General features: G+C 59.0%; 3 protein-coding genes across 3 annotated transcripts; all 3 read right to left on the bottom strand.

Annotated features, from left to right (window-relative positions):
- Positions 1 to 662: 662 nt before the first annotated feature.
- On the bottom strand, positions 663 to 15,943 carry GRK6 (G protein-coupled receptor kinase 6). Its single transcript, XM_050312191.1, has 16 exons — positions 15,824 to 15,943; positions 12,590 to 12,685; positions 9,931 to 10,043; positions 9,537 to 9,614; positions 9,206 to 9,306; positions 7,864 to 7,956; positions 7,498 to 7,561; positions 6,740 to 6,880; positions 5,885 to 6,075; positions 5,121 to 5,158; positions 4,893 to 4,982; positions 4,595 to 4,803; positions 4,220 to 4,357; positions 3,838 to 3,975; positions 3,558 to 3,692; positions 663 to 2,091 (listed from the first exon to the last, which is right to left on the bottom strand). Exons 1-16 carry the CDS (start codon positions 15,873 to 15,875, stop codon positions 2,041 to 2,043), a joined length of 1,728 nt encoding a protein of 575 aa, XP_050168148.1. The 5' UTR covers positions 15,876 to 15,943; the 3' UTR covers positions 663 to 2,040.
- Positions 15,944 to 19,547: 3,604 nt separating this feature from the next.
- Positions 19,548 to 20,713, bottom strand: LOC126638363 (alpha-2C adrenergic receptor-like). Its single transcript, XM_050312192.1, has one exon. The coding sequence runs from the start codon at positions 20,711 to 20,713 to the stop codon at positions 19,676 to 19,678; it is 1,038 nt and encodes a 345-aa protein (XP_050168149.1). The 3' UTR covers positions 19,548 to 19,675.
- An 868-nt stretch (positions 20,714 to 21,581) lies between these two features.
- SLC34A1 (solute carrier family 34 member 1) lies at positions 21,582 to 27,110 on the bottom strand. The gene is made up of 13 exons (XM_050312163.1): positions 26,206 to 27,110; positions 25,542 to 25,658; positions 25,207 to 25,389; positions 24,728 to 24,856; positions 24,506 to 24,649; positions 24,287 to 24,398; positions 24,001 to 24,196; positions 23,711 to 23,806; positions 23,498 to 23,597; positions 23,099 to 23,266; positions 22,624 to 22,740; positions 22,334 to 22,458; positions 21,582 to 22,228 (listed from the first exon to the last, which is right to left on the bottom strand). Exons 2-13 carry the CDS (start codon positions 25,642 to 25,644, stop codon positions 21,674 to 21,676), a joined length of 2,028 nt encoding a protein of 675 aa, XP_050168120.1. The 5' UTR covers positions 25,645 to 25,658; positions 26,206 to 27,110; the 3' UTR covers positions 21,582 to 21,673.
- Between the last annotated feature and the right edge of the window lie 298 nt (positions 27,111 to 27,408).

Below are 27,408 nucleotides of genomic sequence, written 5' to 3'. Positions count from 1 at the left end.
CCGCGCTGCGCACAGAGCTGTCGCTGCTGCTGCCAGCCCCGAACCCCAAACCCACCCTGCATCCCCTGTCCAGGCTGCCCCCTTTTCCTGCTCCCCCCTGGTGATAGTCATGACTCTCACCCCACATCACCATGCAGTGTTCCCCCTTCGAGGGGCTGTTCCTTGTGCTAAATTAACTCTATCCCAGAGAAAACCAGGACAAGCACTGTGTGCTGGCATGAGGTCACCATTCATGGTGGCCCCCTGAAGTAGCAATGCACAGTGACCAGCGGGCAGCAGGACTCTGTCCCAGCCCCACAGCACACCTGTGACAGCCCAGGGGTGGCTGTGCTGAGCTCCCCAGAGGGGACTACACCAGACATGAGCATCACAACAGTACAAGGCCTTGTACCTGTAATGCCCCCACACTGACCCAAACCATGCAGCAGAAGCCACTGAGGGCCACCTGTGGCACCCAGGGCTCAGCCAGCATCAGCCCTTGCCCTGGAGGGCAACCCCTGCTTCCCTGCAGGGCATGAGCTCCAGCAGGGTCCATGGCAGTTCAGAAATGGGGATCTCTGCTCCCCTCCTTACAACCACCAATCCCATATGGCCCAGAGCAGGCCCTCACTGTGACATGAGAGCAACACAAGGCACGGCGAATCTTTACACTTAACAAAAGGTTAAAAATTTAAATACTCTCCAACTTTAGTGCAAGGCAAGCAAATGATACCACAGGTCCAAGTAGGTGCTCAGCCCCCCTGGGGGGCCTGGCTCAGAAAGAGCAGAGGCAGCAGCACACGCACACACACGTGTGTGCACACATACAGAGAAGGGGTGAGTTATTGCTCAGGACACGGCTAGGACAAGTGTGTACACGAGGGGACAGGACAAACAGAGCAGAAGTGGGCTGAGCCCTGTGCTGTTCCTCAGGAGGGCTCCAGCCCCTCCACTCTACCCTGCCCATGGGCACAGGAGCTGTGCTGGCTCCCCAGGACCCCTAGGGACACACACTAAGCTGGTCCCAGCCCACTTACTCTTGGGTCACAGCTCCATGTGAACCAAGGGACATTCCCTTTACCACAGCTTTGTTCCCCGAGAGCAGGGTCCCTTATGTGTCTGCTCCTCCGACACCGAGCAGGGCCTTGAGACCGCAGCACCTCTGGCATGCACAGGTCCAGAGCTGGTGGAACCATGCTGGGACCATCCTGCAGCATGCCAGGGATCAGACCAACCCTTTGGACCCAGCAGCAGCAGGTACCACAGGAGTGGCTGTGTCCTGCTGTGCCAGGGGTCTGGAGAGGGACTTGGGATCAGCTCGCCGGCAGCATGTGTGAGACGAGGCAGGAGGCAGCAGGATCCAGCAAGACAGAAGCGAGGACGAGGCAGTGACGCTCTGCTGCCAGGACGCAACGGGAGATGCTTTGGCACAGTGGTTTCCTGTGCCTTGGGGCTGAGCAACAGACTCCGCTGGAGCCAGGGATGCCTCAGCACAGCCAGAAAGGTCCAGGAAAGATGCTTTAGACACCTCAAGGCACCAAAGGCCTCTGCCCAGGACTCCCTGGAACAACGCTGGGACTGTCACTCCCCCCATAGGAGGACATTTGTGCCTGTGACAGGGTGGGGGCAGTACAGGCCCCCACCTATAGATTAAAAACTGACATGTGATATGTACAGACCGACATATATAAATATACATCAAACTCGCAGTGCCACTTTGGCACTATGGAATGTGTCAGCAGAGCTGCTCCAGCCTGGCCTTGGCCCACGCTGGCATGATCCCTCCCTCCCACCCTGGGCCCAGGAGGAGAGAGGCAGCAGCACCATCCCAAGCGGCACATTTGGAAGCGTCCGGGTTTGTCTCAGGGGTTGCCCATGGACAGAGGCATCTCAGCCTGAGCCATGTGCTGCTGCCAGCCTTGGAGTCATCCTCACAGTCTTCAAATACAGATGTGTAAAGCTGTAAACAAATTCGCCTTGTGGGGCCACTGCAATCGTGTCCTTCAGGCTGGGCACTCGGAGAGGCAAGGGGGTCTCAGGGGCTGGAGAATAAGCTGTGCTCTACAGCCGGGTGGGCTCTTCCTCGCTGTTGCCACAGTTTCCACAACAGTCCTGAAGTCAGAAGGGCAAGGAGAGGGAGGAGGGAGAGAGGAGCACAGCAAGCAGAGGGTGAGCACAGTCACACAACCCAGCCTACAGCTGCCCGCTGGCAGGGATGGGCCAGGCCCCCCATAGCCTGTGTGCGGGAGAGCTACATGGAGACAAGGACTGGAGGGGATCCCCCAGACTACAGAGGAACACTCCAGCTGCATCTGGGGGTTCAGCCCCTGGCAGACAGACTGGTGAGCACACAGCTGGCTAGTTCAGAAGCTGGGAGGAAGCTGGACTCTGGGGACTGCAGCCACCCAGGGAGACAGCTCAGAGCCAGCACAGGTGCTTGGCCCCGCTCAGGGCTCAGCCGGCTGTGGAAGCAGCTGAATCCCTTTTTGCTGAAATGGGAGTCTGAGCACGGGGCAATGCCAAACTCTTCACAGTTTCACAACCTTTCTGTGTGTCCTGGACATCCGTAGAGGAGTGAAGGAAACTTCCCACAGCCCCCTGGGAGCAGAGCTCCCAGCAGCTGCAGTGCAGGGGCAGCTTGGGCTCAAGCTGAGGGCAAGGCCTCCCCCACAAAGGCAGCAAGAGCAGGGAAGCAGGATTAGTGGCTCAGGGGGCTGTTAGAACAACAAGCAGAATGTGCTCTGCCAAGGGAAAGGGACACTGAAGGACAACACTCCTCTTTCCCAGATCTTGCCATGTCCACGGGCCATCAGGTATTTCCCTGAGCAGAGCAGCCAGGAGTGACTGCTCACCTCTGGAAAGAGAAAACGTGGGAAATCACAGCTCAACCTCTGCTACAGGCAGCTGCCCATCCTCTGGCAGGCCTTGGGAAAGGCCGGGTATCCCCAGAGCTGGCTCTGACTAGGGCAGCCCATTGAACCGTGAAGCACAACTCAGAGCTTGGCATCAGGAGTCAGCAACGGGTGGCTGAGTGGGTCCAGAGCCAATCATGCTGGAGTCCCACAGCTGCACACAGCTGTTGAGAGGCTTTGCCAGGCTGGGAAAGAAGGCAAACACTGTTCCAGGAAGAGGAGAGAGGCAGATAAGCAAGCCCGCAGCAGCTGCAAGACATTTCTGTTCTCCTCATCCCTCGAAAGAGCTGCTCTCTGCCTGGCTCAAGATCTGGCAGAAGTGCTCTGGAGAGCCCATTCCAAGAGCAATGCCTTGTTCAGGGATGGTATTATTCATGTAGGAAGAGAGATGACTTACTATTTTAATGCCTTCAACATCCTTTTGCCTGTGTGACTCCAGCACATTTAGCCAGGACACTCCCCATCCCTTTGACTCCCCCAGCATGGGGAGTGCCAGCCAGGTGAGGGTTGGCTCCCTGCAGCCTTGCATGAGTGCCCCTGAGAGCCCTGAGGTCCAGCCACCCAAAACTAGGGGAGACTTTGTCTGCTGCCCTCTCTTGCCAGACCTTCCTGGCTCGGTGCTGCTGGGGGACTGGCTGAGGAAGGAAACACTGGGCAAAGTCTTACCTGTCGGCTGAACAAGCGCTGGAGTAACCCTTTTTTGGGCTGTGGAGAAGGCTGCCCTTTCCAGTCCAGGTCTGGGGGCACTGTGCCATCTGTGCTAAAGACATTTAGCTCCTTAAAACACTCTGTCTCGATCATCTGGAAGAGGGTAAAGAAAGCTGCAGCAACTGTTACACCGAGCCAGGCACTGAAAGCCCAACAGTGTGAGAGCAGCAGGGACAGCAGAGACTCTGCAGGACCCTGCACTCGGCTGTGGTGGGCACAAGTAGGAGCAAAGACCTACCTCGTTCTGCCAAGGAATGGGCACACTTCCTGTGGCAAACTTCTGGTAGAAGTCATTGTCTGTGGGCTCCAGCTCCACTCCTTTCACTGTGGAGAATTGCTCGATGTCCAGAACATCCTTGCAGTAGATGGCCTGAGGCTAAACAGCACAAAGACTGTTCTAATGCCAGGCTCCACCTTGACCACCTCCAATAACTGTGGCTCGTGGCCAAGACCAAGCCTCTTCTCCCTGCAGCCCTGAGTATGCTGGACCCCTCTTTGCCAGGTTCCAGAAACAAGAGGGAAAGGATGGGCCTCATCTCCTCAGGTGAGCTGTGCCAGTGCTCCCACTTCCCTTGACAGAACCAGTGACTGAAAGGGTCAGGATAGAGACACGCACTTACATCTGGCTTGAAGGGAGGTTCCAGCATGCCTGCTTCCAGCCTCCTGAAGTTGAGGTGCTTGAAGAGAGGGTGTTCCTTCACTTCCTTAGCCCCAGCTCCTCGGCACCCAAGGCGCTCCAGAGGGTCTTTGCACAGGAGCTGCAACACAAAGTAAACAAGTGTCCCAGGTGAAGAGCACTCCATGCAGGAGCAGCCCTGGGTTCCTGCAGTAAGTCTCTGGGGGGACAGCATAGGCCTCTCAGGGAGCTGGGAATGAAGGCACTCTGGACCCTCCTGTGCTGCCTTATCAGAGACAAGGGAACCTGGCTGCCACCACTGCAGGGAGCAGCCAGGATGCTCTGCTGTGTACAAGGAGGGACTGGGATGCACTCGTACCATGGTGCAGAGGGAGCGGGCGCAGGGCGAGAACTTCTCCGAGTACTCCTCCTGCACTTCCTTCACCAACCGCTCCACCTCCTCCCGCTTGATCTTCTTCTTGCGCTGCTGGAAGGGGGACTGTCCCTCGATCATCTCGTACACCAGGCAGCCCAGAGCCCACCAGTCCGGGCTGAACGTGTAGCGCTCGTTCTTCACCACCTCCGGAGCTACATGGGAGCAGGTCAGGGATGTGTGAGGGCAGGGAGCGACTATGTGCAGTCAGAGGCCACTTTTGGATTAAACCAGGATCACTTACCCATGTAGCCAACTGTCCCCACCCGGCCCTTGATTGTTTGGCCCTCTGGCACATGCACAGCTAGTCCCAGGTCTGAGATGCGGATGTGACCTGCACAGAGGAAGGGGCAAGTTAACAGGACAAAGTCAGGGGGACAATGTTTGAAGCTGCCAAGAACACAGAGTAACCCTGGTTCAAGCAGAGGAGGAAAGAACTCAGGCCCAGGACTTCTCCTGACCCTGCACTCACCGTGGTCATCCAGTAATATGTTCTCTGGCTTCAGGTCCCTAGGAGGGAAGGGATTTGATTAGCAAGAAGCCTGCTGTCTAAGCAAAGGACACAAGCAACAGCCACATTTCAGCAAGTCCCAGATAAGCAGCAGTGGGATCCAATGCCCCTGCCTCGGGCACAAAGATAACCTTTCCCTCACCCTCTGCCCCAGAGCTGGCCCTGCAAGTTCTCCCCTCCTGGGCAGAGGTGACACATGACAACCTTCTTGTTATGTTCATGACAACCTTGAAGGAGCAGAGGCTTCTCTGCTTAACCTGCCCCAGGGCAAGGCAAAGGGTAGGAGCAGAAGAGGCTCCCTGGCCAGTGTTTAGCCATGCTATCCTAACACTGCATCACACAACCCTGTGAGTATAGTCAATATAGTCCATCAGCTTGTTCTCCCTCTGGCCCAGCTCCTGAGCCACTGGGGCAGCCTACCCTCCTTTGTTCTAGTGTCAATACTGCTCCAGGAGTTCAGTGCCTGCCCTGAGGCATTCACAACATGATCACATCCTGTTCTTGGCGATCATTTACCAGCACAAGGAAGCCAAGCTAAGCTCTCCCCTTCTCCCATGAGATCGGCTTTCTGTTCCCAATTCCTCTCACTCAGCTCTGTGCTGCTTTCAAGCCTGAGCTTATTTTCTTGAGCAGACAGATCCAGCTGGGCTGGTAAGAACAGCACGAAACCCTCTTGCTTCTGCAGCCCCTACAAGCTCTCCCAGCAGGGACCAGAGAGCACACACCTGTACACTATCCTCTCCTGGTGCAAGTCCTCGAGGCCACAGCAGATCTCAGCAGCATAGAAAGCTGCCCGGGGCTCCTCGAAGCCAGCCTCTCCCATGTGGTAGATATGGAACTTGAGGTCCCCTCCATTCATGAGGGTCAGCACTAGGCAGAGAGCATCTTTAGTTTCATATGCATAGGCTAAGCTCACCTGCAATTCAGGGCAGAAAGGCTGTTAGAAGACACAGCTGGAAGAGGGAGGTGCCCACACTCCCATGGGTACTTTGCCACCCAAGCAGCCACTCACGGGCTCAGGACTGGGCCTTTGCCAGCAGAGGAGGAACTGTGTAAACCCAGGGAGGATATGGCAGTGCCCAGCAGTCCCAGCACACCCCTGGCTTTCCTCAGACAGGGAGGACACTACTTCCCCCAGCCAGAGCTGCTCCCCTCCAGGGGCAGGCAGGACCCAACAGCAGTGCCAGGGCAGTGTCTGATGAACCCTCCGCAAAGGGAGGTTCAGGCTGTTCACACCTCAGTGCATCCAGGTAGAGCTCTCCACCACATAGCTCAGGGCTGGGCTTCTGCCCACCCTGCTCTCTGGAGAAACATCTCTCAGTTTTCTCGTGCCTCAGAGATCACAAAGGCCCCTGTCACACCAGATGGGTGTTTGGGGATGACTTTGGGAGCATTTACAGTATGTTGTGGATGCAGCAGGAGGTCCTGCCAGACTGCAGCCTTGTGAGAGACCTGCAGCCACCAGGCAGGGCCTGCTCCTGCCTCTCCACATTGGGGGAGGAACACAGAGGTGCCAGGCCAGTTGGTTGGAGGAAAAATCAACTACCGCAGCAAAGTGAGAGCAATTCCTATGTACTTACTACAAACCTACTGTTCACTTTTTCCAGGATCTGTTTTTCATTCAGGGCCATGGCTTCTCCCTTCCTCTTTTTGATCCGTTTCTTCTCCAGTTTCTTGCAGGCATACATCTTCCCTGTGGCACGCACTTGGCAGGCACAAACCTGGAGGGGGGACAAGGCTCAGCACCCTCCTGCTACCATTTCCAGGGTGGGGTCTAGGTTCTGCTCCCAACAAGAGGCACAGGAAGGTAAAGATGTTGCTATCCCCGCCTCACTCTGAGGTTAACAAGAAGCCCATTTAAACCGAGGACACAGGGAGCAGTGACAGCTCCAGATGTCACAGAGAAGCAGCAGAGAGCTCTGATGCCTCTAACACCTGGTGCCTGGGAAGACAGAAGGCCACTCCAGAAACAGGAGGCCTGACAGTGACAGATTTCAGGAGTGCGGTTTCCCCTGTCAAGACACGGGGAGCAGACCTGACCCTGCCCAGGCAGCAGCAGGCACCACAGGGCTCATGCTACTTACCCTGCACAACACTTCCCACCCCTCCAGCACCTGGTGAGAGGTGATCTCCTCCCCTCACTGGGGAAGGGGAGGGGAACTGACAGGTCACACAATGACCAGAACACAGCAGTACCCAGCACAGAGCCCCCACAGCCCACCCAGGCAGGTGCTGGAGCAGCCTATGGTACCCTGATGGCCAAGCCAGGCCTGCCTCTGGCAGCAGGCAACAGTGGCTGCCTGGGATCCCAAATGCAAAGGAAATGGTGGTCACTCACCTCCCCAAAACCGCCCTTACCCAACACACGGTACTGGCGGAAAGTGTTTTTGGTCACTGGCTGCCTGTGAGGGAAAGGAAAACAGAGTGAGACGGGAGCTGGGAGAGAGCAGGGGCTGAAGCCCAAACTGCCCTCACACTCTGGCCTGAGAGACTGTGGCTCACCCCAAACCTCAGACCCCTGCTCAAGCAGACCTTGCTTCCCTGTAAGGTAGGCAAGGCTGGGGCTGCTCATGGTGCATGTCCCTGAAGAACAGCAAAGGCCAGACCCTTGGCTCCTGCCAGGGTCCAGCAGGGGAAGGAGCACAAGGGACCCCTCAGGCAGCCTATGTGAGGAAGGTGCAAGTTTCCCAAAGCAGAGCGTTACCGTTCCAGCCATTTCCACTGCAGGAAGCGGTTGAAGTACAAGCTGTCGAGGTAGTCGGCAAAGGGAGCCACGCTCAGGTAGTCATGGATAAGCCTAGGAGAGAGCAGAGCCAACATGATTCCTGAGGGCTGATCACAGCCATGGAAAGAAACAGTAGCCCAAGGAAAGAGGAGGTGAACAGCCCCAAAAGCCTGTTTACTTTGCCATCCCCTCACCCAGCCTGGTGCTGAATTAACCCACATAGCCCTAGCCCAGAAAGCCCTCCCTCCATGCTCAGCCTGATGCAAAAGGAAGGCGCGTTGGAGGTACCACTGTAACAAACACAGCACCCTGGGACTGGGCTGGCACTGCTAATTGTGGCCTTCTGGCACCAGCCAGGGCTGCGGGACAAAGAGGGACAATGAGGTTCTGCAATTGCCCCTCTGCTCACAGGGCAATTGTACACGCAGGCTGTAATCAGCTGGTAGCAATGTTCAGCACCAGGCACTGAGTCGTTCACTATCAGATGAATATCCAGTACAAAAGGCCACAGGGGATCCTGCTGGAGAGAGCTAACTGCCTCACAGAGCCGTGCCAGGGCTGCGCAGCGGAGTGAGGAGCCTTAGACACAGCGTCTAGACTGGAGACACGCATCAAGGAGAAGCGGATGGGCTCTCCCCTTTCAGAGTTTGCCAAGAGCAGGCAGGGCCCAGCCCGGAGGCTCTGCATTCAGACATGACACTGGTTACCACACACGGAGCTAACGCTCCCCAGAAGGCTGCAGCAAACGCGTTGCCACAGCCCTGCACTCAGTTAGGCAACGTGCTCAGCTCCTGTGCAGGGAGGGGTGGAGGCCGTAAGCCTGGTTTACCCAACAGCTTCCGCTTTGCACCCAGAGCCAGGACCTTCTGCCATGGGAACAGAGATGACCTTAGTCCCCTGTAGGAGCAGCCAGCCTAACCCAACCACAACAGCCACATCTGCGGCCAGCAGGAGAGGACAGCTGGCACAGGACTGCAGCCATCAGCTCTGCTCGATGGGAGCCAAAGAGATCCTGGCACAATGCTGGCACTGCCTCATGCCGAAACAGGATCTTCCCAAATGGCAACTCCGACCCACGGCATGCTGAGAGGACTGATGGGTTTCTGCAGCAGCTTGTGGCTCTCAGAGCACAAGTTCCTTGTGCTCGCTTGCTTTCCTATTGCTGTGCTGCAAATTGCTTGCCCAAAACTCCCCAGGCTCCAGCCTTAGCACCAGCCCTCCCTCTCCCAGAGGAAGAGACCACAAGGGACAAGGTGAGACAGCTGCAACATCAACCTCATGCCATGTGTGACCTGTAGGCAGGCCCAGCCCTCCAACTCACTTAGTGCATTCCTTGAAAAGCTCCTTGGAAGGTTCCTGCTCCAGCCTCTCACAACAGGCATCCACCAGCTGCGAGGGAACTTCAGGCACATGGTCCTCACTCTGGGGACAAAGGGATGGAGTTACACATAGGGAGGAGAGCCCAAGGGTCCTGCCAGGAAAAAGCCCATGGGAACAGCACAAGGTGCCCATCTGCTTTAGGGTCAGTGCAGTGGCTTGGGAAGTGGTGGGGTGGCTCAGCATGTTGGCTGTGCCACAACATGGGCAATGATAGCTGTTGGCTCTCCAACTGCTCTACCCTTGCAGGCAGCAAACACAACCCTCTTACTCACATTTGGCTTCAAGTACTTTTCAATCAGGTCCTGCCCGCACTCCTTCCGCTTCTCATCTGGAGCCACTTCGTACCCTGCCTGCACAAAGCAAACAGCGTGAGCAGCAGGTCCAGCCAGGAACACAGCCTTGCTACTGGGCAACAGCTGCAGAGCAGCAACACCCTCTGCCCAAGGCTTCCCATGCTTTCCTCAAAAACCAGGTCTCCAGCAAACAACTCCCTAAGCAAAGGCCAAGCCCTCTCTTGGAGAAACAGAAATGCACAGGGTTTTTTTCCAGGAAAACCCTATGTGCCCAGAAGTACCTGGCAACTCCTGGAGCATCCAGAGCCAACCAGTTCACACCCAGGGTGCCAAGAACATCCCTGCCTCCCCCAGTGAAGAGTTCTGCCCTTACCACAGCATCCAGGAACTTGACGCAGCGGGACAGCTCCGGCCGCGTCTCGCAGAACTGCCGGAAGAGCATTTGCCCAATGGGCTGCTTCTCGCACAGGCTGTGGTAGTCCCGCTCTGCAAATGTGGAGGAGATCACTCACTGCCAAATCCCAAAGAAGCAGTCCCAGCCCACCACCCCAGCCAGGCAGTGGTGGGGGAATTGTTACCTGACAGGTCCCACCACCCTGAGACTCCCAGGAGAGTGAAATGTACCAAGTGGGACAAGGGATGTTACTGAGGTTTTACATTTCCCTATGGAAGACCCTCTTCCCTGAAAGAGGACTGACCTGTTGTTCTGTTCAACCTGCCCCTCTTGTTTGTAGCAAGGGACCTTTGTGTCTCTTGCTTGCCTGGAGGGTCTCTTCTCCTCTCTCCATAGAGATCAACTGACTACTCCAGACACACAACTTTCTTTGGAACACGATGAACACACCAAGCTTATTTCAAGGCAGATCTTCCAGGCAAGGAGTTGCTCTGATGACTCTTACAAACCACTGATATTCCCAAAGGCCCTGCTGGAAGCAGCAGCATCAAAATGGAAGGCATCAGCCCCACAGATGTCCTGTTGATGTGCACACAGCAATCAGACCTCTCCACTCCATGGCACAGCCACTTGCTTGTACATCAACTCCTACTGCCCTCTGGAGCTTGAGGATTCCTCCTACCCCTCTCTGAAGTCTGGCAGACCAGGCACAAACCCTTTTGACTATCCAGAGCATTTCCAGTTCTCTGTTTTTTTCCTCCCCTTCCACTCACAAGACATTGTCTGACCGTGGGCCAGAACACATTTCTGTGACAGCCACTGCCACTGAGGGCTGTGGGCTGCCTGGGGTGCAGATGTGCAGCCAGGGGACCCCAGCGCTGAGTACTCCAACCCTCTTCTCCCCATGCATCAGCTTCTCCCGAGGAAGCTGCAGCTTCCTGAGGGTGCAGGGGAATGCAGAGCCAGGCAGGCTGTGGTGGGGGAGGAGGTTGCTTTGCCAGCTCCACCACACCAGCCGGTTTCCTTGTGTCTGCAGGGGAAGGAGTTCCCTTCAGCTGGGGAGGACCAGAGTTTGCTGTCGGCAAGATCAGAAGCTTTTGGCTGCCCTGGTCGCTGCCCAGGCTCACACGAGGTTACTCCCTGTGGTCAGGGCACAAAAAGCTAAATTATGCAGCGGGCAACCAGCCCACCGTACCCACAGTCCTGCCAAGACTCTGGAATAGGAAAGAAATGCCTTTCTAGCAGGGTGTGAGGTGAAAAGAAAGACACCCTGGCCAAAAAGTGCCTAAGCACAAGGAACAGGGTCATCTCTCCCATGGGAAAACCAAGCAAAACAGCTGCCACCTGGGTCAGAGCACTTCTCATGTGCCTCTCCAAGGGGAAGTGAGACAGGGGTGGTGACAGCCAGGGGCTCAGAAGGACTCGCTTCCCAAATCTTCACAAGGTCACTGTCCCAGACAGCAGGACAGCAGAGACAGAGACCACCAACACTCACGGCTGGCAAATGGGTAAGGTTCAGTGCTGGAAAACATGTCATGACAGCCACAGGAAGGGTGGCTGCAGGCAGAGGAAGGACAAAAGCTGAAGGATAGCTCTGCTGAGGGCACACACATCAAAGAGGCAGGCGGGGTTTGGATGGTCAAGATGGGAGGTGTAAGGAGAGCCATGTTCAGCTCTCAGACCTTGCTCCAAAGAGGTAGCCAGCAGCAAATCCAAGGTGGGAGTCTCCATACAGCTACATCTGGTTGTGAATGTGGCCCTGAGAGGTGTGGCAGAGGGAGGTGGTGCACAGCCTGCACTGGGCTGCTGTGAGCTTGAGGTTACAGTGTGGATGAGGAAGGTTGAGTTACTCCAAGTACTACAGTCCCATGTGCCCCCAAAAGGAGTCATCCTTCTTCTTGGGGTTACCAGGACTTGGAAAACCTGGACAGGGCAGAATTGGGAATCCAAACCCACTCAGTTCAGTGACACTTGTTCAGAAACAGGGCCAGCGCTGTGCCACTCTCCAGCTGGCAGCTGAATCAGGACTAAAAACTTAAACAAGCTCTCTTCTTCCCTGGAAGCAGAGCATTCCCACCCTCTGTGCCCCAAAACAATTTCACAGGATCTCAGGACCAAGCCTGCTGCACAAACAACATTAAAACCATGAAGAGTACAAAGTACAGTATGAAAATGATAGGCCAAGCCCTGCCCAGCTCTACAGTTCTCACCCACAGCAAGAACCCAGTTTTGCCTGAGAAGAGCTGCTGCACCAGCGTTAGAAGTCGAGGTCTGTGGAGCAGAGCTGAATCCAGCCAGGGAGAACAGAGGATGGTAGCAGGACCTTTGTTATTTATGCAAAGCCACCCCAGGGCGACACTCCAAAACTCCGCAGCACCAAGCAGTCTGTTTGCACAGGGGTGATGTATCTCTAGTGACGCTCATCACAGTCTAGGAGGTGTGTGGGTACATCATCAGGCACTACCCTGCAAGCACAGCACAGCTGTGACTTACCTACCCATCATTTCTTCCCTACACCCTGAGCTCCAAGGAATCCTGGCTGGGATTTGCCCTGTTACAGGTCCCTCACACTCCTGGGTCTCCGTCAGGGGTGCACAACGCCCACAGACCCCCTCGCCCACCAGCGCCGGTGCCTCACCGAGGGTTTGCCGGAGATCCTCGCAGAGGCTGATGTGGGGGAACTGCAGCATCTGCCGCCATTTCTTGCTCTTGCCTTTCCGGTTTCCTCCACCACCTGGGGGGCACACAAAATCACACCGTGAGGTAGGAAGCAAAGGTGTCCCACTGCAGCCTCGCCGTGCTAGGGAAGGAGCCTCCCTCTGTCTGGGCAAGGAAAACAAGACCGAAGTGGTATCCTGGTGGGACAAGAGTGTTGGAGCCTCAATTGCCAGAGGAAATGGGCAGACCAGCCTCTGATTAAGAACATGAAGACCTTTCATGATGGGAAAACCACAGCAGGGGCAGGAGTGTCCACAGCCACAGGTTAGTCTGTGCCTCCAATGGAGTTCTTGGCTCCCAGGCCTGTCCTCAGCACCTCTGCATAACTGATCACCTCTCCAGGCCATGCCTTGCTTGGTGTGAAGCTCTTCCTGCTGCAGTAATGATGTTCATGCCACCTACTCATTCCAGACTGATTGCTTACTCCAGGGAGGGGCTCTTAGAGGGAGGACATGAAGCTGGGAGACAGGAATTCCTGCTCTAATCCTGGCTCCAGACAACTCGTTGGATTGCCTGGGGCTCATCACTTCAGTTTCCCACCTGTGAAGTGGGGACACTCCCACCTTTCTCCAGAGATAAGCCAGCCTCAGAAAATCCAGATCCAAGAACCAGGTATTATTCCAGCTTCAGTTGCTGGAGTAAATGCCCAGTGCTGTAGGACAGGGTGGGAAAGTTCCTAGATAGACCAAAAAATTTACATCAGAGCAATCATTAAATACTGAAATACTGATTGCTGAGATCAGCCAAGCTCCAGGGATTGCTTTCCCCCCTGTCCCAGTGCCAACACACACACAATTTCCCACCTCCCCTTGGAAAAACATTAAACCACCCTGCCAAAGTGGTCGGGCAACCAGAGTTGGGCCGAAGGCCGGGCTTTCTGAAATCGTGGAGGGGGTTGAACATAATTTATCAGCTCTTGAGAAACACTTTCATTACACTTTCCTCCACTGCAGAAGCAATTCAGTCCCAGACCCTAGACACAGTCCCCTGGTATCCAGCTCCCTGTGCCGCAGGAGGCCCAGCGTGGACAGGCAGGTGGGATGGGGCCATCCCAGCCAGCCTGGAGTGGGGCCAGCCCCAGGTTCAGGCCCCTGGCACACTGAGCGCTGCATCTGCCCCGCACCAGCAGCTGGGCTGCACGATTGTACAAACTCAGGAAGGAAGTGACTCAAGGGTAAGCAGGGCTGGAAGAAACCAGCGGCGCAGACACCTTCTCGTCAGCCCCAGCCCGCGACAATGGAGCGGATGGGGACAGTGGAACGAGGGCAGGGGAGGACAGGCCACCCTCGCCCCAAGACAGCTCAAGGAGAGGCAGAGCAGAGCCCCACAGCACCCGGAGGTTGCATTTCCTTGAGTTGTTTGCTTTGAAAGGAGGCTCCAGCGCCCTTCGTGCGTGGTTCTCCCCCGCCCTACCGGCTGATGGCCCAGCAGGGAACTGTGCTCCTGCACCCCAACTCCCCAGAACCCCCGCTCTGGGGATGGGGCAAGGGTGAGCTGCCTCCACCCAGAGCTCACCACAAGGGAGCTCCAGGGCTTGGTAATGGATGAGAGCTGGTCTTGTCTCTCTGGCAGAGGGCAAGGGCAACAAAGGGAGAAGGATCTTTAACCTTCCCTGGGCCAACCCAAACCTGGGGCATGGTCATGCTGTGGCAGCAACTGAAAATGGTTGTCAGCAGCCCCCCAGCACGTCACAACTCAGCCCTGCACTCCCACACCAGACTAGGAAGCTCCAAAAAGGCTGGGCTGGAATAGAGGACCCAGCGCTGTCGGATGTGGCCAGCAAAGTGTCTGTGTCCTGCCACAGAGGCTGTCAGAGATCGCCCCAGTGGCCACCACAGCCACCCAGCCACAGGTGGGAGGGCCATGGACAGGCAGCATGGCCACCTACGGTTCTCACAGCCCAGGAACTGCCGGGCAGAGCGTGATGAGGAGCTGTTTCTGCCTGCAAACTGCCCACTGCTGCCGAGAGAGAGGCACCAAAGGGGCACCAGGAGGGATCACAGCAACCATTGGGCATCTTATGCTGCATCAGCGCCCAAACTCTGTTCTCCAAGGGCAAAACAGGAGCCAGTCTCCAGGTCACTCCGTGTGGAGCTGGGCCTTCTGCCTGGAGGTCACCAATGCTGCTGTTTGAGTTTAAACCAAACTCTGCCATCATGAACCTGAACATCACGGTCACTGTGCCACAAGTGCTTACGCTGAGCCCAGTTTTCAAGCAGCTCAGAAATGCTCCTGCCCATGCAAATTTAATTTCGCTGCTCTTTGCTCCCACCAAATCTAATCTCCAAAGCCCTGTAACTGGATTTCAGTGGGTCTCCCAGGCTCCAGGACGGCTCAGTCTGGCCAAGGGGGGACTGCACTTCCCCACCACTGTGATCTAATGAACTCCTCGAGGCCTGGCTGAGGCAGATCTTCTCTGCACAGGACCAGGTTCCTGTGTGACACTTCCCACCCCTTCCTGAGGCTCCTCCACGCAGCTCCCCTGCACTTTTACAAGCCTGAAATCAACTTTTTTTTTTTTTCTTTCCTCCTCCAACACCCAAAGCCGCCTCTCCCCCTGCGCCAGAGGGGCAGGAGCAGCCTCTGGAAGGGGCAAGACGGGGGTGAAGACGGGGAGGTTTGAACACGGAGAGGCAGTGGGGCGGCCCGAGAAGGGGCCCAGCACCCCCAGAGGGAGCTCAGCACCCCTTGGAGTTCAGCGCCCCACAAGGAGCTCAGCACCCCCAGATAGAGCTCAGCACCCCCAGAAGGAGCTCAGCACCCCCAGATGGAGCTCAGCACCCCCAGAAGGAGCTCAGCACCCCTGGGAGTGAGCTCAGCACCCCCAGAAGGAGCTCAGCACCCCCAGATGGAGCTCAGCACCCCCAGAAGGAGCTCAGCACCCCTGGGAGTGAGCTCAGCACTCCCGGAAGGGGCTCAGCACCGGGCGCCGGGCAACCTCCGCGGCGGACGTGGGGAGCCGAATGCCCGGTGGCGGCCGTTACCTCCGTTACCTCCGTTACCGGCCTGCGCCGGCCCCTCCCCGCTCCCCTGCAAGGCCGCGATGCCCCGGGAGGGACCGCCCGGGCCGAGCCCGGGGAATCGGGGGGGCGGCACCGCACGGCCACAGCCCGGGCCTGCCGCCCTGCGGGCCCCCGGCGCCGCCGGCGCTCACCTTCGCGGGCCTTGAGCAGGACGGTGTTGGCGACGATGTTCTCCAGCTCCATGGGCCCGGCGGCGGCTCCGGCCCCGGCCCCGGCCCCGGCCCGCTGCCCGCGCCCGCCGCCCCCGCCCGCCCCGCCGGCCCCGCCCCCCGCGCTCGGCCCGCCAATCCCCGGCCACGCTCCTCCCGCGCCGCCCTCCCGTTGGCCCCGCGGGCTGCGGGTGGGCGGGGCGGGGCCAGGGGAGCGCGCGGCCATTGGCGGAGCGCTGCAGGGAAGTGGAGGCGGGCGCTGATTGGAGAGGGAGGTGTCACTCAGGGGGAACCGGGAGCGGATTGGGTTAGAGGCACTGGCACCCGCCACGGGGGAGACCCGCCTCTTGCTGCATCTGATTGGTGAATGATCTGCCACTCAGCTGCAGAGTGGGCTGTGATAGGGTGTTCAGTGGGGGCGGGGCCGAGAGGCTTTTTATGATGATCACTGGGGCTGTCCCGGGTCCTAGTGCCCCTCGTCCGCCCGCAGGGACGGTCCTGTCGCTCACACGGGTCTCTGCGGTGTCCTGTGCCCTCCTCACAGAACCAGTTGCGTGTTTAGGGGCGCCTTCCCGCTCTTAGTAGACGGGCAGTTTGCTTCAATAAAGTCCGAGCGTGTGCCCGGTGTTGGTTAACCCCGGCGTCAGGGCGTGGGTGACCTGAGCTCCGGTGCTGTGCCCGGTCTCCCCGGTCACCGCTGCCGTGGAGGTCTGGGTTTTCCTCATCCCCCAGTGCAGTCTCTGTTTGCTGGGAACGAGCCCGTTCTGGTGTTTGAGCTCCCACCGGCTTCTCCCCACCCATGATTTGCTCCAAAAGCCTTTTTTTTTTTTTTTTTTTAATGGTACTTTAATGAGCAGCAGCGTGACCACGTCTGAGGAGAAGCTGCGGTGAGGGAACTTCTCCCCTGATCCCCAGCAAGCAAGTCCTTGTTTTCCCTGCAGAGCTGGCTCGTACTCGAGCTCCCCTCGATGACCTGTCAGCCCTGCAGGTGACCTGCCCACCTCCCTGCCCCTCCACGGTGTAAAACGGCTCGTTGATCCTCTTAATCGAGTGGTGTCTGCCCTGCTTTGTGCTCCTTCTGGCTTCCGAGCGAGGACGTCATCTCTGCCTTCCCACGGCCCCTGTCACTTGCTCCAGCCCACGGGTGATGTCTCCGTCCTGCCCTCCCTGCGAGTTTGGAGGTGCCCAGGGCATGGAGGAGAACACGGTGATGGGCAGGTCCCTCCATGGTCTCTATAAATGGCAGCCCAGGCCCCCAGGCTCTGCTCCCTGAGCAGGAGCAAAGGGTTTCTGTCCTCGGGCTGTAGCAAGGTTGATAATAACACAAATTACATCAAGCACTCATTGTCCGTGCAGATGATACTGCCTGTGGTCCCCTTCAGCATCCACTGGAAATCAGGCATGACATCTTCTGGTTACCAGCCTGCAGTGATTATGAGGAGGAGAAGGAGGAGGAGGAGGAGGATGCTGCTTGCCCTGCCACACCTTGGAGGTGATCTCCCTGTCACTCTGCCTGGAGGGATGAGCTCATGCTGTGAGCTTTCCTCTTTTAGAGCTGCTTTCCTCTCAAAGTGGCACATGCTTATTTTGAACTTCAAAAGGAATGACTTTGTTTTCATCCATTTCCATGATTAACCCTTGTGTTGCTATTTTCTGTTTCCTCCCAGCTGATGTTTTACAGCACCACCACCGACAGGAGTCATGAGCCAAAGGGCACTGCCAGAGCAGCACCAGCGTCCAGGGAATCTTGATGTCCCCAACAGAGCAGAGGCGGCCGAGGTGGTAGAACTAGCACTCTCCTTTTTAGCTCTGTGGAGGGAACATGCCTGGAGAGGGAGAGGGCTCTGAACCCAAGCTTGCTGGGGAGTAATTCAAAATAATCTTTGGAAATTGAAGAAACAGCCTGAAAACGCAGGATGCAATTCCAGGCACAGGTGCTGCACTTGGGCAGCAGCAATCAGCACTCGGAGGGGAGCTGCTTTCCTGGTGGTGCTGGGGTCATGACAGCTCACAAGCACAGCAGTAATAAGGGTCATGCTGTGGCAGATGAAACAGACTTTGCAAGCTTAGAATGGAAATGTCTGCTGCAGAGAGACGGAGGGATCTGGTCAACCCTATGCAGAGGGGATGATGTGCTGAATGAGGATACGGCAGGGGATGCTTGGTGAGGGAACTCTTCCTGAACACCCCAAGTAGCACCTGGGGGTAAGAGGGGGACCAGGTGCTCCCACACCCCATCCAGCTCTCAGGATTTGATGTTTTGCACATCACCTTCAGTCGCTTGTTCTGCACATCACCTTCAGTTGCTTGCATGTTGCCCTGATGTGCAGGTGAGGCCTTGCCCAAGCAGGGAGGTCCCTGAGTGCCCCCACTCCAGCTGGTCCCTGGCCTCTCCTGCCCTGTGGCATCCCAGAGCCATGTGCTCATGCCCAGGAGGAGGGACAATGCCTGGTGTCCTGCCCAGGGTGTATGGCCAGGGCAGTGTGGGGCCCCAGGGTGCTGCCCATGGGGCTGGTGCTCCTCTGAGCTGGCCTGGCTGGGTCCCCACCAGTCACCCTCATCTCCCGGTTATTTTTAGAAGCAAAGTGCTGTTTAATTGTAAAAGGCAGCCGCGGGAGGGGAAGCCGGGCGGCAGCGATAGGGCAGCTCCTTCCGCAGGCAGTGCCAGTGCAGCTCCAGTTGCCTCCGGGGCTCAGCGCCGGGCCCCATCCCAGCCCGATTCCTCTGGGAACCTCCGCTGGCTCCAAAGCTCACACCATGAGCCTCCACACATGGGGCCAGCAGGCGCAGGGAATGGCCCAGGGATCCTTGCCACAGCCAGTACCCCCATCCCGCTCAGCCCCCTCGTGCTCCACAGCGAAGCTGTGCTCACCCCAGCGGGGGCCAGCAGGGGCTGGTGGGGACCAGTGTTCCCTGGGCTCCAGCTCCCAGGCGCCAGTGGCTGTTTTTAGCTGAGTTCAAGTCCAATGTTTTGAGATTTTCTATTTTGAGCAGCAAAGCTGAAGAAGTAGAGCAGCCCCTGACCCCCGGCTGTCTGTGCAGAGCGGGGCAGGGAGCCAGGCAAGGCGGGTGTGGGGTGGCTTCTGCCCTTGGGGGAATGTGGTTGTCCCTGGGTCTTCGCCCCACAGCTGCCTTCGTGGCCTCTTGCACGTCAGGCTGTGCTGGAGCCTGTTCCCGTGTGATCCCATCTCCCACACTCTCCCAAGGGAGGCTGGCCTTTCCGGCACTGAGATACCATTCCTCCTATCCCTCCTGCAGCAAGATCCCAGTGAGCAGCATGTGTTGTGTCCCGCTCCAGACCCACGCCCCTTGTACCCCACCATGGGTACACGTGTGCCCCCACAGAGCTCCTATTACATGGCACAGCTGGAATGTCCCCAGGGGACACAGCCCTGGCAGAGAGGCACAGGGCTCAGAATGGGCTGCTGTGGTGGCACAGCCAGTTCAGCCCAGTGCTGGTCACGCTGCCACATGGAGGGTTTCATCCCCCTGCAGCATCTATGGGGCCCATCCCCTGCTCAAGAGGATGCTGGAGGACACGCCTGGCAGTAGGGAGGTTTGGTACTCACCAGAGCTGCCACAGTGAGTTGTCACCACCAGTGTTACCAGGGGTACAGGTGGGGTGATCCATGTGACAATTGGTGCCATTTACTGGGCTCCCAGCAGGCAGACACCAACTCCGGGCACAGGCTTTGGTCTCGTTTTATTCAATCCCGCATCTCCAGAACCACCTCAATCTGCGCACTGGCACTGCTGTCCGGAGTCTGTGGTGAGGCCGGGTGCTGCCAATGGTTAGAGAGGCTGGGGCCACGTCCCCAGTTTCCCAGCAGGTCCTCAGGTGCGGGGCCGGCGTGGGATGCTGAGGAGCCTTCGGAAGGCGGCACGGAAGTCCCGGTTGAAGAGGGTGTAGATGAGGGGGTTGAGGCTGCTGTTGCAGTAGCCGATCCAGAAGAAGAAGTTGAAGAGGGGCTTGGAGACGTGGCAGCCCTCCCCACAGACAGCCCCCAGGCTGTAGGTGAAGAAGAAAGGGAACCAGCACAGCACGAAGGTCCCCATCACCACGGCCAGCACGATGGTGAAGCGCCGCTCCCGTGCCCGCACCAGCCGCCGCCGGCAGAGCAACACGCTCTGGTGCTGGCTCCGGCACCGCCACCGTGGCATCCCAACACCTGACACCTTTCCACTGCTGGCAGGGCGCGGGGAGCGGGCGGCGAGGAGGGCGGCCGTGCGCTGGGCAGTCAGGCGGTAGATGCGGCAGTAGACGGCGACCATGACGAGGCAGGGGATGAAGAAGGAGGCGGCACAGGAGGCCAGCACGTACCAGGTCTCCTGGCTCAGCTGGCACTCCCGGCCCCCTGGCCGTGGTCGCAGGAGTGGCGGCAGTGCCACCAGGGCCGCTGATGCCCAGACTGCCCCGATCATGCCCTTCACCCGCCGCGGGCTGCGGCGCAGGTTGAGCCGTGCTGCCCGTGTGACGGCCCAGTAGCGGTCGAGGCTGATGGCACAGAGGTGCCCGATGGACGCGGTGCAGAGCAGCACGTCCAGCGCCAGGTACAGGCTGCACCACAGCCCGCCGAAGTACCAGTAGCCCATCACCTCGTTGGCCAGCGAGAAGGGCAGGACGAGGACAGCCACCAGGATGTCTGCCAAGGCCAGGGACACTAGGAAGAGGTTCTGTGGAGCCCGCAGAGCCCGGCTGGTGGAGATGGCCACCACCACCAGCGCATTGCCCACCAGCGTGGCCAACAGGACGGCCAGGGCAGCCAGCAGGATGAGCCCTGTGGCTGTGGGCGAGTGTGGGGCACTGCCGGTGCCGGTGCCGCTGCTGCTGCTGTTACCGGAGGTGTTGGAAAGGGCGCTGGCTGCCTCCATGCTGGTCTGGCCCTTCAGGCAGACAGGGCCTCATGGGGTGTCCCTCCAGCCCACTCACCGGACCCACGGTGGATGTGGGCGCAGCCCCAGCATTGCTGTGCTCCCAGGGGAGTGTCCCGGCTGCCACTGCTCCTGCACTGACCTGATCTGGTGGCGAGGCAGAGGCTGTTCTGGCCCAGTGGTGGCCCGGCCAGGCATGTGGGATGGCCGCGGTTCCCGGAACACAGAGAGGCTCCCACGGCAGCGCTGCTGGCTCTGTTGGTCCCAGTATGGGAGGAGGGCGGGCGGGAAGGAGGGAGGGAGGGAGGGCTGATATCACTGGCAGGAGCCCAAACATCTGTGGGCAGTGGGAGAAGTTGTTATTGCCAACACTTAAAGGGCTCCCTCCAGGGTCACTGTGGAAGGAGGGCTTCTGCCATGGGTGCCAGGGTGCCAGGTAGACCAGGAGCACTGCCCAGCCGTGCTGGGTTGACATCCTGTTGACTCCCAGCCCAGCAGCACTGCAGCACCTCACTGCCTGCCCCGTTCTGTGCCTCACTCAGTGGCACATGCTGCTGTGGCACACAGTGAGCCACCATGGACCATGGCAACTCAGCCCTCTGGAGACAAGGTGAGTGGAAGAAGCTGCCTGTGACACACCTCTGAGAAGCTGTCTGCAGAGTGCAGGGTTTAGCTGTGGCACCCTCAGCATGTGCCCCACAGCACCAGCAGCATGTTTGGTGTACCCCAGCACTGGCACTCACCTGGGCCAGGCTGAGCAGTGATAGTGTGTTGAAAAGGGGGAGGATGATAGGTGTCTGGCACCTGTGGCTGCAGCTGGACTTCCACAGGGTTTGCAGAAGCAGGAGCCAAGGAGACACACCCCAGGGCATGGACACTCGACCTTTATTGAACATCAGCTGAGCAGGGATGTTAGAAACCGGCGGCCACGGGAGCAGGAGCCCAGGTGTGTGGTACCAGCTAGAGCCGGGTGGCACCATGCGGGAGCGGGCGAGGGGAGCCCACCCGGATGGTGGGGCTGGGCATCTCCTCGGGGTAGGAGAGCACGGGGTTGTCCAGCCCCAGCCTGGCCTTGTCCCGGGGAGGGCCCTCATGCTCCTCCCAGCCCTCAGGGCTGCGGCAGCGGTCAGTGCAGCAGAGAGTGGCCTGGGTGATGACTCGGTCGAGGGGCTGCAGCGAGTGCATCCAGGTGGGGAGGAAGTCCCAGGTCTGCAGCCATTTGGGCAGGCGGCCAGGGCTGTGTGCCTGCAGAGCATTCACCAGCCCCACGAAGAAGAGGAGGCCGAGGAAGGGTGCACCCACCCCCACCAGTGCCCGCCAGCCCGCCATGGAGATGCCGAAGATGAGGGAGGGCAGCAGGAGGAAGCAGATGATGAGGTACAGCACGGCAAACCAGCGGTACTTGGCCGTGCGCTCACCCAGCGCCTTGGCCATGCGGATGGGCAGGCGGGTGAAGGGCAGTGGGTACCACAGCAGGATGCCAGAGATGTTGAAGAAGAAGTGGCAGAGAGCAATCTGTAGGAATAGCATCCTGGTTGGGCTGGGCACATGGGCATCCCCCAGCCCCTGTCTTGCCTGGTGCCCTCAGCCAGCGCAGCTGTGGTCCTGGGCTGCATGTACCTGGAAGGAACTGGCCAGCTTATCCCCTGGGCTGGCCAGGGCGGCCAGGATGGCGGTGGTGGTGGTACCAATGTTGGAACCCAGGGTCAGTGGGTAGGCACGCTCAAGGCTGATCACTCCCAAACCTGTGGGAGAGGCACCCCATTGTGTCCCCTTGTTCCTCACCAGAGCCAGCCACCGTTCTCCCAAGGAGGCACAGTTCCTCCCATCCCTCTGAGTGCCATAGCACCCACAGGCCATCACAGCAGGGACCAGCACTTGGCAGGGGACCAGGCATAGCTGGGACTCACCAATCAGGGGTGTGATCGCTGACGTGAAGACAGAGCTGCTCTGCACCACGAAGGTCATCCCAGCACCCACCACCATGGCGAAGTACCCAGTGAGCCAGCTGAGAGGGTGTGGGAGATCTGCCACAGCATGGCCATGGGCATGGGCGTGGACACAAACATGGACATGGGCATGGACACACCAGTTAGGAGCAGCCCAGAGCTCCTGCATGGTGCTGGGGAGAGGCTGTGGGACCAGGCTCTAGGTATGGGGTTAGGCTTGGGTATGGGGCCAGCCCAGAGATTGGGATGATGGGGAAAAGAGGAAAGGGACACCCAGAGGCCATGACAGCCATAAGCAGAGTGAGGATCAGGGACAGGCAGGGGACATGTGGGACAGGCAGGGAGGGGGGGCAAGGACAGTCAGGCATAGGTCTGAGGATGGCAGATAGGAATGGGGATGGGTGCCCCTGTGGCAGATGGTCCCTGTCCTACTCACCAGTGTTGATGACCTTCTGGATGGCTTTGGCCACCTGCCCCTTGAGCAGGGAGTTGAGGAGTTTGACCAGGAGGATGAGGCAGGTGCAGAGCACGACGAGGGACCCGGCCAGCAGCACCAGCCCCACGGCCAGGTCGGGCAGTGGTGTGTCGGTGAAGAGGTGCTCACCTGCCCCACAGCATGGCTGGGCGAGGGGCTGGGGCTGGCCCGGCCCCGCTCACACACCTGCCCCCGCAGATAGCCCCACACCTGGACCCCAGCCCCAAAATCTCCCAGCCCTGCCCAACATCATGAAGCCAGCACCACTCCACCCCACATACAGCCCCCCAGCCCTGCCTGCATCTCCCCAGCCCCATGTCCTGTACCCCAGCCCTGCCCAAGCTCCCCACACCCACTCACACTTCTGCCTGGTGACGTTGTGGAGGATCTCGATGCCTTTAGTGCTGCAGTGGCCAGGGGCTGTGCAGTTTGGGGGGGGCCCAAGCCCCACAGCAGCCATCTGCAGGGAGAGGGTGAGCTGCAGCTGTCTCTACAGTATCCTCAGCCAGCCCCTGCCCACCCCCTCCTCCATGGGATTGTTTTGTGGCCCCAGCAGGGCCAGAGGCCCCTCACCTGTGGGGATGCAGGGCCACACCAAACACGGATGAGGCTCCGGTTGCGCAGGCTCTCGTCCCCTGTTGCAATGCCAGTGATCACCGACTTGTCCAGCTGCAACAACAGACATTGGTGAGGGCCCTTGGGAGCTAACAGCACTCAGAGCTCGGGGATATCTTCACTGGGATTGGGACACCATTGCCAGCTTGGGGACACTTGGTTACAGCCACCATCAAAGGGACACCAGTGCTGGGGTACCACCACCAGCCTCGGGACACCACGCTGGCAAACACAACAGCTGAGGAGACCTGGATGATGAGCTTGGTGAAAGGCTCTGTGATGATCTTCAGCAGGTCAGGGGCATCCTTCCCACTGCGGATGTTGAAGGTGGCCACGACCAGGCGGGTGACGTGGTGCAGGTACCCACTCACCACCTCCAGTGGCAGCAGGACCAGCACTGACAGCCAGTTGAAGCAGTCATGCACCGTGGCACCAGCAAAGGCTCTGTTGGAGTAGAGGAGCCCATTGGCATGGGTTGGCCCTGGGGAGCAGCCCCCAGCCCCCCAAGTGTCCCCTGACCCAAGCAACTCTCACCGTTTGAACTCACTGCGGTCACCAGCCTGCATGAGGGCCACGATGGTGTTGGTGACGGAGGTGCCGATGTTGGAGCCCATGATGATGGGGATGGCAGAGCGCACCTCCAGCACTGGGGACAGAGAGACCCTGTGCCTCGCATGTCTTGGCTCAGGGTTACCCCATCCAGCCACCCTGTCCCCCAGCCTCAGGTCCCCAGGAACCTTGTGGCACACTCACACCCTGAGGAGACCATGCTGACGATGATGGAGGTGGAGGTGGAGGAGCTCTGCACCAGCACAGTTACCAGGATGCCCACCACCAGCCCAGCCACTGGGTTGGAGAGGATGGCATTGTCCTTGAAGATGTCCCCTGCCACCTTGCCTGCAACAGAATGTGAACAGCAGGCTGCTGGCACTGCAGGTGCCACCAGACTCCCAGGAGTCCCTGCCACCCTACTACCTCCAGCCAACTGGAAGGCAGAGCTAAGCACATCCAGGGAGCACACGAAGAGGTACAGGAAGCCAAACATCAGGGGCACCTTGAGAAGGGAGACACAGATGGACTGGACCCTGGCCCAGCACCCGAGCTCTGTGCAAGACAAGAGAGAATGTTAAATGCCTGCTGTGGCATGGCCCTGGCTCCTTGGGCTCCTGCAGCCCTAAACCATCCTCCTGGCCCCCAGCAGCACAGGGCTCATGTCCCCAGCTATGCCACCACTCCTGGGGTCTCCTCTCAGCCTGGAGTGCCTTGTGCCAACTGCTTCTGTTGTCCCTCAGCTCTTCCCACATCACCCCAGAGAGCTGAGTGTTGCCCCACACTCCTCTCCCCATCTTGGCACCCCACACTCCTGGCACTCCAAGCTCCCCTGGGTGCCTTCAGCAGGTCTCTGGGGTGTTCCCCACCCAGGTGCTCTACACTCACCACTCATAGGGTCTCACCTGGCTTCTGCAGCTCCTCCAAGACCAGCCGGGGCCCCTGCCAGGGCAGTGCATCCAGCTCGTAGCGCTCCCTGCCCTCGCGCAGGCTCCCCGGGGAGCCGGGGCAGGGGAAGCCATGGTCAGGGCAAGTCACAGGACCAACGGTGAAGGGGCAGGTGTGGGCACCTGGCAGCCGGTGCAGAGCTGGGGAGAGAGGTCACCCACATTACAGCCCCCTCCTTGTGGTAAGCCCCCTGCAGAGAAGAGCCCAGCACCGCCTGGGCCAGGATCTGGCCAGAAGCAGAGATGAGCCTGGTGAGGTGAGGAAGAGGAGGAGAAAGGCTGAGGGCACTTACCTTGGGGGCTGGGGCAGTAGGCAAACTGGGGCCCATGAACCACCCTTCCTCCCCGCACCGGGCAGTGGGGCAGGACCGGGCTCTCCCTCCGGTAGGGCAGCATCGCTCCTGTTGAGGCTGAGCAGAGGTGGCCATGTGTCACCATGGCTGTGCTACACCGACTGCCACATCCCCCCAAACCCTGCACCGACTGCCACATCCCCCCGAAACCCCCTGGCACCACTGAGGAGCACCATCCCATCACTCGATGGTCCCCTGGGCCACCAGCCACTGCTGTACCACCCCAGCGATCTCCCAGGGGATATGGGAAGGGGACTCCTCCTGCCCAGGGCCCAGCTCACCTGAGGCTGGCTGGGCACTCAGGGCAGAGCCGTGTCCACATGCCGCATCCACGCGTCCCTCCAGCCAAGTGGCCCGTGGGGCACCACGGCCCTTTATACACACGCCAAGAGCAAAGTCTAAGGAGCCCCGTGTTGCCCCTCGCCTCCGCTCGCTGCTCACCTCCTCCCCAGAAATTCCTGCAGTTAATGGGTAACCTCTCCGCATCCCACGTCCTCCGCGGCCCTGGAGCGGGATGGTGCACGCGGCCCTGGGGTACCCGGCACTCCCTGCCTCGCCTGCCCGAAGCCCAGGCAAGTGGCAGCTGCTGCAGTGAGGAGCAAACCTGGGGCAGTGCTGGAGCCCAGTGCCCACGGGGTGATGCTGGAGCACCCTCAGCTCTCCGTCTTTTGGTGCCAGGTGCTTCATCCACTGCATGAGAAGAGGAGAAGGAGGAGAAGGGCTTGGTACTAGCACTACCAGGGCATCCCAAACCAGAGTTGAGCCCAGCACGCATCCACCATCCTCAGAGCCATCGGAGCATCAGCCCAGCGCAGGACGTCCTCGCCCTCAGGGCACTGGTGGTGCGTGACGTCAACACCGGAGCGATCCCCGTGTCCTGTCACTGGTGTGATGGTGGCACGCAGCCCGGCTCAGACCGGCAGCGCTTCAAGGGCTGCGTGAGGCAGAGCATCTTCCTGGCATGTCTGATGCCAGGGTGGGCAGGAGCGGAGCGACACCACCACTGCCGTCACCACCTCCTCCACGCTGTTTATCATTACCTGCTGCTTATGCACCTCTAGCCAAGTTTCCATCCACCCACAGGACACCCAGCTGGCTCATGTCCACATCTGTCTGCAGGAGAGACAGGGCACAAATGTCCCTCCAGCCCCAGTGCCTGTGGGAGTAGGCACAGAGAGACCACACGGCTGCCACAGCCCCATTTCCCCAGGATCAGGCACTCCCAGGACCCATCACCACGGACTAGCCAGGTGCAATTATATGGAAGGAGCAAGGGAAGATTCCTTGAGTACTCCAGGGCACTCAGGGACAGGCTGGAGACATTTCTGCCATTCCTGGAGCATCAATGAGCCTCCTCCACTGAATCACAGACTGATGGAGCTGAATGCCCAGGAAGAGCCACGGTAGGGGACATGCCCTTCCTCTGCAGGGCCTGGGGACTCTTCTGCCCAGGGGGTGCAGCCAGTGGGCAGGATGCTGGTGTCCGCACTTGCCCCATGCCCGGGGGCTCTTGGCCAGCTGCCCCCACAATCATTAACCTGGTGAGGCTCTGGCAGCTCTGGTTGTCACTTATTGACAGGGTTGGGGCTGAAGTCCTTGGCCGTGCCGGCCCTGCAGCTTCCCCTACTCCGTCAGCAGTGTTGGGAAAACAGGCTCCTGGCACTGCCCCTTGCTGCCAGTCAAGGTGGCACTGAAGTTGAGGGCTGGCCCAAGCTCTGCCCTGGTCCCAGGAGGGTTCTGTGGGGTACAGGAGGGTTAGAGGGACATTGCTGCTGGGAAAGCACCATCTGGCCTCAGCCAAGAGTAA

Source organism: Myiozetetes cayanensis, unplaced genomic scaffold, assembly GCF_022539395.1.
Source record: "Myiozetetes cayanensis isolate MyiCay16 unplaced genomic scaffold, myiCay2020 scf17, whole genome shotgun sequence".
Taxonomy (NCBI): Eukaryota; Metazoa; Chordata; class Aves; order Passeriformes; family Tyrannidae; genus Myiozetetes; species Myiozetetes cayanensis.
Note: the sequence above shows the minus strand (reverse complement) of the source record. Positions and strands in the feature narration are given on the sequence as shown.